The sequence below is a fragment of the Mus caroli genome, unplaced genomic scaffold (genome assembly GCF_978045245.1).
Source record: "Mus caroli unplaced genomic scaffold, Mus_caroli_1 scaffold_19, whole genome shotgun sequence".
NCBI classification, from domain to species: domain Eukaryota; kingdom Metazoa; phylum Chordata; class Mammalia; order Rodentia; family Muridae; genus Mus; species Mus caroli.
Genome location: NW_028227274.1, coordinates 39,507,618 through 39,526,822, shown reverse-complemented (window position 1 = coordinate 39,526,822; position 19,205 = coordinate 39,507,618). Strand labels below are relative to the sequence as shown.

The 19,205-nt window shown below is 43.7% G+C and overlaps 1 protein-coding gene across 1 annotated transcript in view; it reads right to left on the bottom strand.

The window, feature by feature from the left end:
- Positions 1–19,205, bottom strand: part of Sh3rf2 (SH3 domain containing ring finger 2) — a 106,042-nt gene that overhangs the window by 12,280 nt on the left and 74,557 nt on the right. Inside the window, exons 6-7 of the mRNA XM_021150804.3 lie at positions 5,980–6,071; positions 4,504–4,674 (exon numbers count right to left, since the gene is read on the bottom strand). Of these exons, the coding sequence (XP_021006463.1) occupies positions 4,504–4,674; positions 5,980–6,071 (263 nt within the window). The remainder of the gene's footprint in view (positions 1–4,503; positions 4,675–5,979; positions 6,072–19,205) is intronic.

Here is a 19,205-nt window from a genome sequence, read left to right as displayed (position 1 = left end):
TACAGAAGCAGACACTGTGCTGGAGAAGGAGCTGAGAGTTTTACATCTGGATCCTCAGGCAGCAGGAACAGAGAGAGATACTGGGCCTGGCTTTAGCATTTGAAACCTCAAACCCCACCCCCCAGTGACACACTTCCTCCAATAAAGCCACACCCACTACATTAAGGCCACACCTACTCCAACAAAGCCACACCTTCTAATAATGCCATTCTCTATGAGCCTATGGGGGACCATTATCATTCCAACACCACAATAAGCAGCTCAAGGTGAGCTTCATCTATACAACAACAAGGCCAGTCCAGGCTACATGAGACCCTGTCTCATGCACCAACAACTCCCAAGAAAAGAGAACTAATTGTGGTTGGAATGGGAAAGTTGAGGATCACCACCTACTGAAACCACACTGGAAAAAGAGTCAAGTGGACGCTGGTGCTGTTAAGAAGGGGTTTGGATGCTGGACAGATGGATGCATGACAACTGCTTTGTAAACCTGAGCCTGCTTATGTCTTGGGTTAGAGAGGATCCAAGTGTTACTTCCTTGATAATTTTCATACAAAGAAAGCTCCCAGGGTCTGGAAGGAGAAGAGACATCATGGAAGCAAAGATTTAGCTGTGGTTAATAGGAACTAGATATGTTGGTAGCTGGAGTATATATTTTGTCAGTACAAGTACATAAAATATCCCACTTATTGAATATTAAATAGAAACCTTGTAATTTTGGTCAATTTTTTTTGAGACAGTCTTGCTATGTAGCCCTGGCTGGCTTGATATTCACTATATAGCCTAGCCTTGTCGCAAACTCATGCCAATCCTCTTATCATAGCTTCCCGGAGTGTTGGGATTACAGGCACATGTCACAATGCCCAGCTCTGGCCAGTTCTTATCTACAGTTAATCCCTAAACTCTATCTCAGTTTGTAGGGCATGATGCTGTAAGAGCAAAGGTGTCAGAGCCCGGGGGTGGGGGGGCATCTTCCATCTCTGAGCCATGGCTGTTAGCATTATACATCAAAGGAGTTAAAGGCACCATAGAGCCAGCATTGTAACTAGGAAACAGACAAGGGAGGCAGAAAGAGCAGAAAGGAGCCTTGCATGAGTTGTCTAACCCACTAGTCTCTCATGTAGAACCTGATAATAATAGCAGAGACAAGGCTGACAATGGACAGCATTTTCCAGTCCTGAGAAACGGGAGGATGAAACTTAAAATGATGGACGTGTGGATATGAGTAAGGACCAGCTGTATCCAGCTGGATAAATTTGGCGTGTATAATCCGCCTCTAAGGTGAGTGGCAATGGGAGCTTTCTTTGTATGAGAAATATCAAGGAAGTAACACTTGGATCCTCTCTAACCCAACAGCATTTTGGGACAGAGGGGCTTGTTCTTGAGAATGCCACTCCCCCATGAGAAAACTATGCCCAGCTTTAGCACCTCGGTATCTGCTAATGTTCCAATTTCTGTGGACTTAGAGATGGGGATCAGCTCACTGTCAGTCTATGGTGCTAGAACCCCACCACTGTCTGGCACACAGCCATTTCAGAGGGGTGAGCGCAGATAATGCATGACCTGCTTGAGAACACTGGGTGCCTACCCAAGAAAAGACCAAGGAGAGACAATAGAAGAAGGAACATTGGGAAGCTAGAATCCCACACACACCACACGACCACACATCCCAATTGTTCCAGGAAATGGAGAGCTCTCCTCAGTTTATACTTCCTCAAAGTATTCATGTATGGATGGTAAATATATGACCACTTTCATTCATATTAGTACTTTGATGATCCATCCTGGACTCTGGGCTAACCCTGGTGTATAAGCAGAGATGGTGGCAGTCAGCATGGACCCTGGACTACTTAGGCCAGAGCCCATAGAAGAAAGTGTTCCCAGGTCCAGGTCAGGATAGGCATCTTTCCCTGTCCATCACTGACCCTTCATGGTTACTCTACATTCTTTTTAATACCTTCCAGCTTTGGTTCCTCTTATCAAACTCTTCCATCCATGGCAACTGTTGCAATGACCTTACCCTCTAGGTCTGTCTCTCCTCTTATTCTTTGGAGACTTTTGCTTCTGGCTCCCTATTCATCTCCTGACCTCTCATTATACCAAAATGATGTCATCTAATCTCATGGCTTTAGAAAGCATCACACCACCAGGGTTCTCTCTTCAATGCTTGACACGTCTGCTCAGTGGCTCACCAGCACCTTTACTTGTGTTACTAACAGGCACCTCACAATCTGCTGTGAAGAAAGCGTTCCCTTGCCCACAGCCTAAGCCCATCTGCCAATGTTTTCATCACTGGCATCCTAACAAAGTAGACACTCTATGGGTTTACCAGAGGAAAAACCTCACATTCACCTTAAATCCTCTATCCCTTCCCACCTAATAGTTAATGTTAGAAAACCCCTGATGCCTCTAGCTTTAAGGTAATTGTAGAATCTACGGTTTTCAATTACCACTCCATATGCTGTCAACATGATGACTTACCCTCACAGGAGGGCTGGTATGGTATTCTCTTAGCTAGATTTTCTAGCTCTGCCCTTTCTTCTCTAGTTTATTCTCAACCCAGCAAACAGTGAGATTATGGTTAAACATAGGTTAGATCATATTGCTCTTCTGCTCAAAACCTCTGCTGTGGAGCTAAAACCAAACCTTTCATTATGACGTAAGAATTCTAGATGAGTTGGCCCCACTTACCATTCTGATCTCATCTTCTATTGGCTTACCCATCATTTGCTCTAATCCAGTCTAGTTGGTTTTCGTGTCAGGTACATCCCTACCCCAGGCCCTTTGAACTTGCTGTTCTTGTGGCCTGGAATGTGCTTCTCTCCACAATCATCTTGGCTTACTCTAACATTTCCCCAATTCTCCCTTCTTCTTAGTAAGGCCAAATCTTTACACACAGATACAGGTGCATGTGTGTGTGTGTGTGTGTGTGTGTGTGTGTGTGTGTGTTATTTACTAATATTTTCCCAAGTGCAGGAAAGGTATGATATCTGACATATAGTGAACATTAAGAGACTGGAAAGATAGCTGAGTAGTTGTTGCTCTTGCAGAGGCCCAGAGTTCGGTTCCTAGCACCCATATGGTGGTTCACAGCCATCTGTAACTCCAGCTCCAAGAGATCTAATGCTGTCTTCTGGTCTCTGAGGGCATCAGACCTGCACACAGTGCACATATACATACACATGCAGGCAAAACATACATAGAAACTAAATCTAGAAAAAAAAGTCAATAACTGTTTAAAGAGACCAAAGAGTCAATTACACACAGTTTGTTACTCTTCCAACAAATTCTAGGGATCTTACATTGAAAGGAATGGTTATGATGTCTTATTCCAACTTCTGTCATATATATATATATATATATATATATATATATATATATCCCCTTTCTTTCTTGAGGCGCTTGAGGACCTCATTTTTGCCTGTACTCTTCTTAAATAGGGACCTTTTACCTGGCCAGCCAGTTGTATAAAGGTAATTCTATGTTAGGAAATGTAGCCTTATTTGAACCCAAGTCATCTCTTCTGCTGCCCTTCATGGCCTCTGTCTGGTTCCTGGCACACACGTCACTCCCATTCTTTGTTTCCCACAGGTTAAAGCAGCCTATGCCATCAGTTTCTCCAGTGCTACAATTCCTTCTTTTCTCACCATTATTGTTGCCCTCCTCTGGACACAGGTCTGCCAAAGTGTCTCATAGAGTCTGCCACTCTCCGGGTTTTTGACCCTCTGACATGTCACAAAGACAGGGTTTGGCGTGTGACAAGGGCCTCATTGCCTCATGGCTGGGCAGGTGGTGATGGAGGTAGGAGGAGTGGCAATAGATTTGAGCTCTGTGTGAACGTATGGGCAGAGTGTGAAGAGGCAGGGCAAACTGCCGGTCAGTGGCATTGATTAGGTATGTCACTGGGAGAGCTGAGAGGGAAGGGCTCCTTCAGGGTAACTGGTCTTTCACTTGGGCATGGCTGGACAACCATGGGGTTGATTCTATGGAAATTCTGTCTCACACTCAAGTGTTCTGAGAACCTTTCTAAGGTTCCCCCGGGGAGGCATCTGGTCACATTTTCCAATTAGTCTCATCGATGGTATTGTTTTGGTGTCAGATGTGATGTGGGAAATGTGGGCCTTGGCAGTAGAAAGCCTCAAACACAGTCCTAAGCAAGTCATTTCACTGCGCATCAGTGACTTCATGTGGAGAATAATACATGCCAGGCTCTTCAGCATGGCCAGGGTATTAAATGAGGCGAAGCTGGGCACTATGGGTCACACCTGTGGTCCTAGCACCTGGGAATCTGAGGCAGAAGGTCTGTGGCTTTGAGGCCAACTTGGCTAAGTTCCAGGCCAGCCTATAAATACATGGTGAGACCTCTGGAAACAGAAGTTATAAATATTTTGTGTGTAAGTTAATGGAATGTGAAGGCAAAAGTTATTACTTGGCTTGTACTCTGAAAAAGGCACGGGGTCTGCCATTATCAGTTCAACACACAGAAGGGCCCTGGAGACGTACCTGAAGACTGGGATGACATAGTCGCTTGGAAAGATGCCAGTTCGTCCAGTGAGTAAGGAGAGGCCCTTCAGCCAGCCATCCTGGTACTTGCCCAGAACCCTGATGCCTTCTCCCTTCTTCAGGTCCAGCTCTTCGGGTCCATGGGCTGAGTAAGTGTGTAGGGCTACAAACCTAGACACACAAGGATCTGGTAAGGGAAGCAGAACATGCCCGAGGAGATGACGGAGTGGATGAAGGACTAAGGGGAGGCCAGTCCCTGTATCTCACCTGCCAGCACCTAGCAACACAGATCACTAAAAATGGAAACTTAACCACGGAAGGCAGACAGAAGTGGAACAACCTGGCTGGAATGCCAGGGGAGGAAACAGGCTTGGTCTCTCCCCTCCATATAGCTGGAAATCACAGATAGGCCAACTTGGGCACTGTGACAATGGGGAACTGGCCTCTATCAGAGAAACGGCTTGAAAATCAGGATCAGTGGCAGAGGTATGTGACAGTCTACCTAGTGCCTTGTTGTGGGTCCAAAGACAGAAAGGCTCAGGACACCAGAGTCTGCACAGAAACTGAAACACTCTTTGGGCTGAGAGTAGGGTTTGTTTGACTTCTGGGAACAGCCTGGGAGACAGGTAGCTGCTGTAAAGTGCACATTAGGAAGTAGGAGGCAGGGGTGATCATCTCAGTATTTTTTAACATAAAGGTAGGTGGAAGGGAATTGGTTTGTGTCACGCAAAAATGAGTGAGAACTAAGATGCTATTCTAAAGTTCACCCAGGAATCAGGTGGGTGGCATTCAGGTGTGAGTCACCGTGGTAGTGCGGACAACAGGGAACAGTGAGGCTCAGCTGTGAGAACAGCTGCCTCGTGAAAGGCACTGAAGGAAGCACTTAATTGCTGTGCTGGATTTGGGGTCACCTCAGCCCGGCATGTCCAAGCTTTTGACTCTTGTGACATGAGGTTGTCATCTTCAAAATTTAGGCCCCAGAACTGGATAGTTGAGCTTATGAAAAAATAACAAAAGCAAAATAGATCTGGCAATGTTTTAAGTTAACTTATGATTTTGTGTTGGGTTGAATTCTCAGCTATGTTTGGTCTCTCGTGGCATGTAGGCTGCAGGTTGGACATGCCTAGTAGTCCTGAGATTTTAAGGACTGTGAGATACTCCTAAACTCTTTATCAAATGGTTCTTTGCAAGTGTTTTTCTTACCCCAATGTTGAATCTATTTTTCTTTTTACTGACTATAGCAAGTCAATATTCACTTATGACTCAATATTTTAAACCTGAAGTGAGACAATAGAGACCACTCCATACCCAACCTCCTAGCAATGTTGGGAATTCTATCTGTGTTTTGCTCATTCGTACTCTCAACCATTGGTGGAAAAGAAGGAAGGGGTGGTGTTGGCTGTTTGGATGCTATGGGGTGGGCATGGAGACTAGGTGGCAGAGGAGGGACGGGTTGGTTCTGAGCTTTTTACTCACATGTTATTTGAAAGGTGTTGCTGGGAACTAGGCACACTGACCATGGCTGTGGAATGTCCCGGGGAGGCAGGTGTGGGCTGAGAACTGCTGACCTGTTCAGGCAGAGGAGACAGCCAAACAGAACCAGTGAGCACCACAAGCTAGGTGCATGAACAAGACACAGAGAAGCTTGACACAGTTGAAAACCAACACCGTGTCCAGCCCCACCCCACCCCACCATTTCTGGTGGTTTTGGGCAGAGTGAGGTGGAGCAGATATCGTATGGCCTGTCTAGGGCTGGGTTCCCAAAGGCATGTAGCAGCAGAGTATGGCAGGCTGTCAACGGGGAGCCAACAGCACTGTGAGCTTCTCCTCCTGTCCCACCCCATCTAGGTCTTATCTATGTGGGAAAACCTGTACATGGAAAATAGTAAGACAACTAACAGGGACTCAGAACTTAGCTCCCCCACACACTTCATAAGTGCTTTGTAAGTTTCAACACATTCAGTTCTTATCAAAGGTAGCTTATTAATGAAAGGGGACACTGTGGGGGACAAGAGTTACTTAACTAGAATAAACACAGTTTAAAATTAAATCTAAGATATGAGTCCACCTGCTCATTAACTACTGAGAGTATTAAAACACATATATCTACTGGATGGAACACAGGGCCCCCAATGGAGGAGCTAGAGAAAGTACCCAAGATGCTGAAGGGGTCTGCAGCCCTATAGGAGGAACAACAATATGAACTAACCAGTACCCCCAGAGCTCATGTCTCTAGCTGCATATGTAGCAGAAGATGGCCTAGTCGGCCATCATTGGGAAGAGAGAGGCCCCTTGGTCGTGCAAACTTTATATTCCCCAGTACAGGGGAATGCCAGGGCCAAGAAGTGGGAGTGGGTGGGTAGGGGAGCAGGGCAGGGGGAGGGTATAGGGAACTTTCGGGATAGCATTTGAAATGTAAATAAAGAAAATATCTAATAAAAAATAAAACACATACATACATACATACACACACACACACATACACACAACACACACATGTCTTAGCAGGGTATTCAATAACTAACAGAACTTGAATCTGAATCCCTTTCATTTCTCCCAGATAAAAACACTGCAGCAATGATAGAAGCCTCTGAACTCTGCCTGCACTCCTAGGAAAAAAAGTCTATCTATCTATCTATCTATCTATCCATCTATTAATCATCTATCTATCCATCATCTTATCTATCATCTATCTGTCTGTCTGTCTATCTATCCATCAATCACTATCCATCAATCATCAATCCATCATCCTTTTTTTTGGCTTTTCCCAGACGGGGTTTCTCTGTGTAGCCCTGGGTGACCTGGAACTCACTTTGTAGACCAGGCTGGCCTCGAACTCAGAAATCCACCTGCCTCTGCCTCCTGAGTGCTGGGATTAAAGGCGTGTGCCACTGAGCCCGGATCGATCCATCATCTTATCTACCATCTATGTATCTATCATATAGGAATATATCATCTACCTATCAATTTTCATTCTCTCTCTCTCTCTCTCTCTCTCTCTCTCTCTCTCTGCCTGTGTGTGTGTGTGTCTGTGTGTGTGTGTGTAAGTCAGTTCTATCTGCCATACAGGTCCTGGGGATAGAATTCAGAACTCAGATCTTCAGGTTTGGCAGCAAGCACCTTTACCTGCTGTGCTATCTCATCAGCCTTCACCACTTCTTTATTTTTTGGGTCAGGATCTCTCATTGGAACCTGGGCCTTGGTGATCATGTTAGGCTGGCCAGCCAGTGAACCATCTCTGGGATTCCAAGTCCATCCCACTACATCTGGTATGGTCTTTTATCTGGGTTCTGGGGATTGGATTTAAGTCTTCTCATTTGTGTGGCAAGCATTTTAAAGGCTGAGCTTCCTTAGACTATTTCCCTGCTTCCCTTTCCAGCCTTGCGTTCTGTCTTAGCAATAGAAACCCATTGCTGCAACGAAACCCCATGAACAAAAAGCAAGTTGGTAAGGAAAGGGCTGACGTGGCTTACACTTCCACATCACTGCTCATCATTGAGGGAAGTCAGGACAGGAGCTCAAACAAGGTAGGAACCTGGGGCAGGAGCTGACATGCAGAGGTCATGTTTACTGACTTATTCCTCATGGCTAGCTCAGCCTGCTTTCTTATAGAACCCAGGACCACTAGCCAATCCAGGAATAGAACCACCTACAACGACAGGTAGGCCCTTCCCCGTAAACCACTAATTAAGAAAGTGCCCTACAGGCTTGCTTACAGCTTTCATCTTATGGAAGCATCTTTTGTGTTTGTTTTGTTTTTTGAGATAGATTTTCACTACTTTTGGTTATTATACAGTGCACGTAAGTACAAACTTATTGTTATGTACCCCATAAAACTCATACAAGGGATGGAGAGATGGCTCAATGGTCAAGAGCACTGACTGCTCTTCCAGAGGTCCTGAGTTCAATTCCTACCAATCACAGGGTGGCTCACAATCATCTGTAATGGGATCTGATGTCCTCTTCTGGTATGTCTGAAAACAGCTACAGTGGACTCATATAAATATAATAAGCACACCTTAAAAAAAAAAACAACTTAAAAACAAACCTCATACGAATATATCCCAAGAAAAACAAAGAAAAAAGTACCACACTATGACATCTTCTTATCACACAGTGGATGTTGTTTACTGAAAATGTGATCTAGGTGAGGAGGACACTGGACAGTAAAGTGGTCCCTGGCGTAAGAGCAGGGACTGGGAGATTAGAGGGACATCTGATATGTACTGTTCCTTTCTGGCTCACTACACACCACACACCAGTCTCTGTTTGTCCATCCATCTGTCCATCAGTCCCTCTATCCATCCCTTTCCTGTTAAAGGGTACACAGGTCTATTTGGATAGGTTAAGCCACGTAAGAACAAAGCACATCCCCTGTGCTTCATGTCTCAGCTTCATTAGGAGCTATTTACTCTTCTTTTTAGATTGTGTGTGTGTGTGTGTGTGTGTGTGTGTGTGTGTAGACTAAAGGAGCATGTGGGAATCCTTGAGAGGGTGGTTGGGGATCCGCCACAAGAACATCGAAAGTTCTTAACCACTGAGCTAGCTACCTAGTGCAGTCATTGTCTTAATTGAGGTTTCCTCCTCTCAAATGACTTTAGCTTGTGTCAAGTTGACAAAACTATCCAGCACAATTGACCCCTTGTCAACTTGACACATAAGCACATCACTGACAAGCCACAACTTTTGCTTTTTAATCTTCATCCCCAAAACGAGACATTAATATCACTATCACAGCATAACACATTTTATAAACTTAAAAATTCCCACAGTCTTTACATATTCAAATACTAGATTCATTCTATTTAAAACATTCAAAGTCTCTTTTAAAGCCTAAAATCCCTTTGAAAATTTAGTCTCTCAGGTGCAGGATACTGTAAAAATCAAAAATAAACACACTCTTACTTTGAGAGGGACATACCAAGATTCAGTCACAATTGATCAAAGCAATGTCCAGTATGGACTTCTCCTAAAACCTCAAGTCACTTTTCTAGCTCCAGCCTTTGTATCACACATAGCTTGTCTTCTAAGCTTGGGCAGGATCTATTTCCTACTGCTGCTGCCCCAGCAGTGGTTGTCCCATGGCAGTGGCATCTCTAAAATGCTGGGGTCTTCTGCTGCAAAGCATGGTACTAAGCCTCAGCTTTTTTGTATGGCCCTTTCAATCCTGGGCTGACAACTGCTACAGAGACTGCATCTTTACCAATGGCTTCTCCTGGCCTCTCACAGCACCAAGACTCAGCTGCTTTCCATGAACCTTTCATGCCTTCAAAATAGTACCACCTGAGTGACTCTCGCACTACCAAGTTTGGTTACCGGCTTTCGGTACAACCATGGACTCTGGTGGAATATAGCTTCTATGTGTTCACTTTCAGGAAGCACTTCCCAGAAGAATCTCCCTCGTGATGGTGATCTTTTCTTAACCACCACCAATTTCCCAGCTTCAGCTGACCAGCATCAATTATCCCAGTAACACAAAGATGACTCAGTGTTTCTGCTCTCCTGTTAATTAGGGCCAATTCTTCAACCCCCGATGAGCAGAACCAAAATGGCTCAAAAAACGTCACAAAAATGGCTCCGGTAGAATCTTTGCTTCCCTTTGGAACTTCACAAACCAGGCTTCCATCGTCTGCACCGCTCTCAACATTCTTGTTTTCTGATGTCTGACAAAGCAGCCCACTGAACTCTCCTACTAAACAGAACCACACCTTGAGCTACTCTTCCCAATACATTCAAGCATGAGTCTATGGGGCCATTCTCATTCAAACCACCTTTCTCTACTCCGGCTCTCATCTTTGCAGTGTGATTTCTTCGGCCATGTTGTTTGTCATTTACTTCTCACGTCTTTCTTCTGTTTTCTATAAAAAAATCTAAATCTTAAATATTCACGTGCATAGCAAGTGTCTATATAACTTTATGCATCACTTACCTAACAGTATAAGTGATGTGTGTATTCATACCACTCAACTCAGAGTACAGACAGGAATAGGATATTGTGCAGCTCTCTGCATCTTCCTCAACAACCAACCACATGGCTCCCCCTTCCTCCAGAGCAACAAAATAGCAACAAAGTAACTTTATGGTTGGGGGTTGTGGTGGTTTGAATATGCTTAGCCCATGGAAAGTGGCACTCTTAGGAGGTATAGCCTTGTTGGAATGGGTGTGGCCTTCTTGGAGGAAGTGTGTCACTGTATAGGTGGACCCTGGAGGGCTCCTTATGCTCAAGCTTCACCCAGTGTGGAAATGAGAGCCTCCTCCGGGCTGCCTTCTGATTAAGATGTAGAGCTCTCTGCTCCTCCAGCACCAAGTCTGCCTGCACGATGCCATGCTTCTTGCTATGATGATAACGGACTGAACCTCTGAAACTGTAAGCCAGCTCCAATTAAATGTTGTCCTTATAAGAGTTGCCTTGGTCATGGGCATCTCTTCATAGCAATGAAACCCTAAAACAGGGGTCCCCACAACATAAGGAACTGTATTAAAGGGTCGTAGCATTAGGAATGTTGAGAACCAGTGCTCTAATCATTGTGCTAAAATGTGCACTATTCATCCCAGGGTTTTTTTTTTTGTGTAGTTTCTCCCACTCTGGCATACATCCTTACACAGGCTTCTCTGTTTTGTCTGCTATGAGCATCATAAGAAAGCACATGGGGCCAGAGAGATGACTCAATGGTTAAGAGCTCTGACTGCTCTTCCAGAGGTCCTGAGTTCAAATTCCACAACCACATGGAGGCTCACAGCCATCTGTAATGGGATCTGATTGAAGAGAGTGACAGTGTACTCCCATATAGATTATAAATAAATAAATCTTAAAAAGAAAAGAAAGCACATACAATAAGTGTATCCTGTGGCATGGAGGCTTTCTGGGTATTTGTGGTTCCTGTCTCCGATTTCATGGCAGGAGTATAGGACTGATCTATCGCTTATCTGTCATTTGTGGGGCTTTTAGTTTGGGGCTGTTATAAACAGTGTTAGTATGAACATTCCTGTACATGTCCCCTGTGCCCGTGTACAAGAGTTTCTCCGGGATATACACCCAGGAACAGAATTGATGGGCCATAGGGTAGGAGCCTGTTCAGTTTTATTAGGTAATAACAAATTGTTTCCCAGTGTGGCTGTAACAATTTACAAGTCTGCCAGCCACAAATGACAATTCCTGTTATTTTAGAGTCTTGCCAGCATGAGGTAACACACTCTTTAATAACTGCTCATGTGGTGGTATGAAACGCAGACTCATTGTGGGTTTACATTCATGTCTGTGGATGCCAATGGATTTATTCTTTTTCCCTGTTTTTTAAAAGTTTACTGACTATTAATACATGAAATGCCGGTTCCAGATCCTTTGCCATCCCAAAGTCCTTGGGTTATTTATTATTTTTTTTCATTAAGTTGTGGAATTCTATTATCTTTAGATATAAATTCCTTGGAGCTTATATATTTGTTTTATTCTGTGGGATCTTTTGATGGACAAAATTCATTATATAATATATTTGCACACAGCACTTTTGAAAACTCTTAGCTAAAATGTCTTTTAATCTCAAGGTCGTGAGGTGCGCTTCTGTGTTGCCTTTTGAAAGTTTTATAGTTTCACCTTTCATATATACACGTTCTTTAGTCCACAGGGAATTGATTTTTGACGAGGGAGGAATCCAATTTCATCCTTTCCCCACACAGATACCCAATTAGCCCAGCGTTGTAGCTCACTCTTCCCTTGTGACCTGCGGAGTTGTTTGCCATAAATCACATCTTCACACTGGTTGTTTCCAGGCTTTCTAGCGTGTTCCACTGGTTTAAAAGAGGCTGAAGCTGAGTCCGAGCGACTGCACGGGTTTTATAACTTAAGATGCGTGCTATCTCCGAGCAAACCCCACCTCCTCACTTTAGAAGTCATTTGGCCCCTCGCTTTTTCATGTTGCGTTTGAGTTGTTACTTTTTGTGTTTCATGAAAACAAACTCTAAGAGCTGTTGACATTGGGGATATATTCTGGGGAGAATAACAACTTTAAGATATTGAAATGTGGGTGTGGCAAGATCGGAGGAGTACGACTGAAGGCCAGCTCCTGCCTTTCAACTCACTTCCTATCCCCTGTTCCCAGCTGTGTAGCTCATTCTTCCCTTCACCTGTTTGCCGTAAATTACATCCCCACACTTCCTTGTTTGCAGGGTTTCTAGCATATTACATTGGCTTAAAAGAAACTGGAGCTACTCTCCCTCCCTTCCTTCCTTCCTTATTTAATTTTCTGAGATGTCATACTTCCCTGTAGCTCTGGATGGTCGGGAACTTGCTATGTGAGCATGCCAATCACCTGTTTCAGCCGCCTTAGCGGTAACACCGGTGGGCCACCACACCTGGACCAGACGCCGTTTAAAGAGAGATACTGAGTTCTCCTGTCTAAAAGCCTGACACACATCACCGTCTATTTTGTCTTTTTTGATCTTAAGAACTGCAGAAAACTTGATACAATAATGCCCGTCTGTAATCCCAGCTCCAGGAAAGCAGAATCAAGAGAATCTGAACTTCAAGGTCACATTCTGCAACATACCACGTTTAAGGCCTACATGAGAGCCTGTCTCAAATAAAAAGAAATTAATTCCACTATAAAGCCTGTAACTTTATACCCAGTACTTAGGAGGCTGAGGCAGGAGGGATGCCATCTGAGAGCAACCTGGATTACATCGTGAGTTCCAAGTTAGCCTGAGGTAAAGATTGAGACACTGAAAACAAAACAAAATAAAATGAAAAGCAAAAGGAAATTAATTACCTTCCCTGTTTTCTTTTTGGTATGTAGATATGCAGCTGTGCTTACAAATACATTTAAGACTAGTAACCTTGATAACAGCATACCTAGTCTCAGTGTATTATTCTGTGTTCTTTTGAGTTTTCCATATAGAAAATAATATAATATTCATTTAATGATTATTTTCTTTAAATATCCAACCTTTACTTCTTGCTTAGTCTGTTGGCCAGGCCTCTAGGCAGGGCTAATCAGAAACATGGCAGGATCTTGTTCTAACCTTCAAGGGCCCAACATTTCACCATTAAGTAAGATGTTTGCTGTAGATTTTACATAGATCCCTCTCACTGAATTAAGGATTTTATTCCTAGCTTGGTACATTTTCTAGTGTATAAATATAGAATTCTATCAAATATTTCCATATATATTATTTTTCCATGCTATGTTTTTCTCTATATTCTTTATATAGGCCTTTTTTTCTTTAAGTAGTTAACATGATATATTAGTGGAGTTACTTTTCTTTTTCCTTTTGTTATTTTTATTTTATATGTACAGGTGTTTTGCCTGTGTGTCTGTGCACCATCTGCATACAGTTCCCTCAGGGGTCAGGAGGGGGCACCAGGTCTTCTGGAGCTGCAGTTATAGACAGATGTTAGTCACCATGTAGGTGCTGGGAATTGAACTCAGAACCTCTGTAAGAGCCATTACACCCTGTGTTTTTATTGTTTATACTACAATGAATATCCAAGGCTCCATGAAATACAGGGAGCGTGTTCTTTCTTTTCATGTTTGGAAGATTTAAGCACTATCCCTTCAAAGTTATAGAAGAATGTAAATATATACCTCCTTGGGTTGTTTGTTTTGTTTTGTTTTTGTGTTTTTTAAAAAAATTCAATTACCTTCCTTCCTGTCCATCTTTCTTTCATTTCTCTCTGAAAGGATCTGGCTATGTAGTCCCGGCTGGCCTCAAACTCAGGATCACATTCTTGTTTTCCACAGTGTGGGTGCTGTAGGCATGTACCATTTACTTTTGTCTTCATTCACTGTCCTCAATGGTTATATTCTCCTAAAAGGTATCCAGGATGCACACCTTACACAGGCATGCCCTCACATACATATACACACTCCTCCCAACACACACACATACACACACGTACTCATACACACAACCACATACACATTCACACAACTCACACACGCACTCACACACACACACACACACACACACACACACACGGTGTAAGGTGTTATGCGTCATACCTGTTTCAAAGACGCATTCCAACTAGTATGACCATTATAAGATGGGAGGCAAACGAAGGAGATGGGAGGCAAACGAAGGAGAAGTGAGGGAAAAGGAGGAGGCAGGCAAGAGGGCTTTCTCAGAAGGACTAATCTTGAAAAGAAGTTTTATCTATAAGGTCGAGGAGTCAATCATAGTACATCAAATTCCTTTAAGAAAGACCCAATTATTTCTAGGCAGCTGACCATCTGACTGGAAACGTGTGTAGGAATCTTTCCTTGAGGCTAGGGTAGGCTATTCTCATTCACCTTGAACTTCTAAGGATGACGGGGGTCCAGTGCTTCTCTATAGCTGTGGTTTGAATTGGTATATTCAGGAAAAGTACCCCCCCAAATCTACTTAAAGTGTTATTATTTATAGTCTAGCCACATTTCAGTAAGCAAAGTTCCTGCTATGTCTGTTTTGAGCCCCCCCCCCCTGTAGTATTTTTTTCACCAAATATTATTGCTAAGGATCTGTGAGAACATGAGGATTTATGACAGGGTTTTTCTCATGTATAGGGTAGACTATATGCTACTATGCCATCTGTCTGCAGCAGGATCTTGTCTTTATATTTTCCAGACAGACCAATCCCAAGGTGTGATGTGTCAGAACATCTAGTGAGTCCCATGATTCACCCACCCCTGACCCAAACAAAAGTACCCTTTGTTCTGAGAAAGTGCCTTTTGTGTTAGAAAGAATGGGGCTGAATTACGTTTCTCCACCAGAGAGTTGGATGGACCAAACTGGTCAAGCGACGACAACATTTTTTTTTTTCTAAGAAACTGGTTCTGAATTCAGATCCCTAGGGAATGGGACTTTTCTGTTACTCTTTTACCATGTAATCCCAGGCAAGTGGACCTGTTTGTCCCTGAATTCTTCCATCTGACTTAGGTGTACTGTAATAGGTTTTTCTGTGATGACTTGTCAAGAGTTCATAAATCTTAGAGTCTCACTTCAGGAGAGATAATTGGGGAGGCAAACCAAAGTTAGCTAAAAAGAAAAGTTAATTGAAAAAATTGTTTTAGAAGAATTCAGAGAGCCTCGACATCCTTTGACAATACTGTGTCCATCTTTGTGATCTTTACAAAATTTACCATTTACATTTTATCTATTGACTCAGGAAAAAAACAAAACAAAACAAAACAACAACCCACTTCTCTAAAGTTATTGGAAGAACAAGGGAGATAATTTTTTTTTTTTTTTTAAGGAAGAAAAGAAATCAAGTCTGGTAGTGCATGCCTGTAATCCAGCACACAGGAGGTGAGGCAGGAGGATTGTGATTTTTGACACATCCCTGTACTACATAGCAAGACATCTTCCTTCACCCTGACCCCATCCCTAAAAAAGACCAGAGGGGGAAAAAACCACCTACAACTTCCTACATTATCAAATCAGTTGTCCCTGTTCCCTTGCGGAGAACTGAGTTCCCTCAATAAAAATAAGCCTTCCAAATCATAGGCATAGCTCTTCCATGGTAACCTGAAGCTATCTGATACCTTCTTGGTGGCAGGTCAGCTTTCTTCTTTGAACTATTTTAAGGGAGACCATTAGAAAAACACCCCATACTCAGGCTGAGGCCTTGGTTGGTCATGAAATCTTTCTTTCTCTTGAGACTAATAACATGAATCCAAGGCCCATCAACAGCCTGGCACCCTCTCTAGAGGCAAGCCTGGGGTGCATATACAGAAGGACTTTTAGCATTTTCTCCAAAGCTACCTCTTTCCGAGAGCGTGAGGCTGGTTTTGTGCAACTATAAAGTTTAGGAAAAGCCCATTCTCCACCTTTCTTAACTGGATTTAAGCAGCTTGAATTGGCTGTCCCACAAGCCCTTGGTCTCTGCCTCAATGGCCCAGCCTGTGGCAACTCTGCAGGTAAATTTCTGCTGTCTTTTTCTGTCACCGAGATTACAGTATAATCTCAGAGCCCAAGGCTCTTTGGACAATGGCTATCTCTCACCTTCCAGAGTTCTTCTGTAACTGATGGGTATAAAGAGAGCCGGAAACATTTCAGACAATCTGTTTCCAAATGTGAAAGTTCTAACCTCAATGTGCTAAAAAGGCATGAGAATGTGGATCTGATTAAAGAGGAGGGAATCTAGAGAAGAGATATGTAGCTTTGCTGTTTTGTTTGTACCCCAACTTTTAGAGCATCCCTGAGTAGTCCACAAATGTTCACTGAGTTCTTCCAAGAACACTGCTGTCTAAACCACCTGGGTCTAGCTAGTTTCTCTTACACAGTTACTTTGTCTGTCAGTGTTAAGGATTTGGCAACACCAGGTAATTGAGGTGCATTACAAGTTAGGTGACATCACTTTTTTGTTTTTGTTTCTTTTTTCCTGGATATTCCCTGACTAGGTTTCTTTTTCCAGTGGATCATTTCCCACAAACACAGGTATGATCAATGGTGACCCTGGTCTGGCACTCAAGGATTCAGACAGACAGGCATTTGATAATTTAGGGCATCACTTGGGCACGTCTGATCCCTTCAAGTTAGCAAGTGCTCTGAGTGTCTGAGTTCTAGGTGAGGTCATCTGTGAATGAAAAGGGTTTTAAAAGAAAGGCTCAGGTCCCTTGTTTTGAGGGGGGGGGGTGTAATCTTGCTGAGATAAAATGGGAGGAACCAAAATAGATTTCTGAGACTGCACCTGCCACCAGAGTTCATGTTCATAGAGGCTACACATTCCTAATTTATTTTCTCATGTAATCTTTTTTTTTTTTTTTTGGTTTTTCAAGACAGGGTTTCTCTGTGTAGCCCTGGCTGTCCTGGAACTCACTTTGTAGACCAGGCTGGCCTTGAACTCAGAAATCTGCCTGCCTCTGCCTCTTGAGTGCTGGGATCAAAGGCGTGCGCCACCACGCCCGGTTCATATAATCTTTATAGTAAGTCAAAAGACCAAATGCTATTTATGTATGTGTGTGTGTGTGTGTGCAAACATGTTCATGGGGAAGCCTGAGGTTAAACTTGGATGTTATACGTCAGAAACCATCCCTGGCCTCCCTTTTAGATAGGTTCTCTGTGATATGAATCTGGTCCAATAGGCTAAGCTGGCTGGCTAGGGACCCACTTGTCTCTGCTCCTCTGGTACTCCAAACTAAACATTACTGTATCTCCCTCATTCATATTTTGCTGACAGGATTGCTAAGCAAACACATATTATAATAATTTGCCTAGGGCCACAAGGCCAGGTAGTTGGCAGAGGTAGGATCTGAACTTGAACAGTCTGATACGGAGTCCATTCCTTCAGCCCCACTTGCGATATCTAAGGCAGCACTTGTACTTTGGAGGTAAGATCAGGTGCCAGTGATAGGAGCAGAGGGTTCTGGGAGGACAGGCAACAGTGAGTAAGGGTTAGCACCACAGGCAACTCACCAGCTCTCTGTTTCTTATTTGTGAGGCTGAGCCAGGACAGGTTTGCCTAGTTTCTGAGGGACCTACAGAGTCATCTGAGAAACTTCCCAACCATCTCTCACCTGTAAGTTTTATGAGTGGATTTCACAAGGCAGAGGGAACAGAGCAGAGCCTGAGGGAGAGTGGCGGCAACATTTGAGTTGGTTCATACACAATGCTCACTGGTCAAAGCGGATGCTACCACACCTAGTACCATTGCGCTCCTGGTCAATGGCCAGGTTAGATGGTCATCCCTGTCTAATAGTCAAACATTATCTTTAAGAGTTGTGCCTGAGGGTCTTTGGCTTTTATTAATTATATGAGTCTTGGAAAACCCAAAGACCCTGGCTTTATTATTTTTTAAAGGGTTTATTATTTATGTCTATTTATATTTGTATGTGGGTGCATGTGTGTGTGTGTGTGTGTGTGTGTGTGTGCAGGTCCCCATGAAGGCCAGAAGAGGATGTTCGATGCCCTGGAGCTGGAGTTACAGATGCTCGTGAGCCATACAATGTGGATACTGGGACTAAGCTCAGGTCCTCTGCAGGAAATAGTCTTAACCGCAGAGCTGTATCTCTAGCCCCAGCCTCTGGTTTTAGAGACTCAGTATATGAGGGCTGGAATAGACAGTAAGGTCAATTTGATTCCCAAGCCTCAAAGAGTACAAGTGTCATGCTGATGGTCCCTGGCAGAGTTTAACATCAGTCAGGCAAGGCAGGGGGAGGGACCATGTCCCAGGAGCTGATTGCAGAAGGTGCTAAACTTGCTTTCCAGGCTCTTTCACTTATATTCCTAACAAACCCTTGGGGGCTTTCCCTGTGCTCACCTCTGCTCTCCTGGTGCCCAAACTCTAGAGAGCATGGGCAGCACAACAAATGAGTAGAAGGGACCAAGGCTAGTTAACCGCTTTCTCTAAAGGAACTGGAGATGGAGAGTGAATGAGAACTGTTTCTGATGGTCGTTTCCCTTTTGACTGTTTTATTCTCTGGCTAGAAGGAACTTGGCTATGAAGTTCATCTACATGTAACACATTGCTCCCCCACTCCCCTTGTACCTGGAATGTTTATTCTTGTGGTGTCCCTTACCTTTTGGGGTCCATTCCATTCACTTATGCCCATGGTGTTGGGAGCAATTCTATCTATATATGGGAGGCTAGACTCTAGGAAGCATGGCAGCCTGGCTTGAGGCCCAGGGTTACAGATGACTTTGCCTGTCTGGGGACAGAGCCCAAATAGAGAGCATCAAAGTATGGGCACACCATGCTCAAGGGAGGGGCTAGATTAAGCTCAAAACTGCTG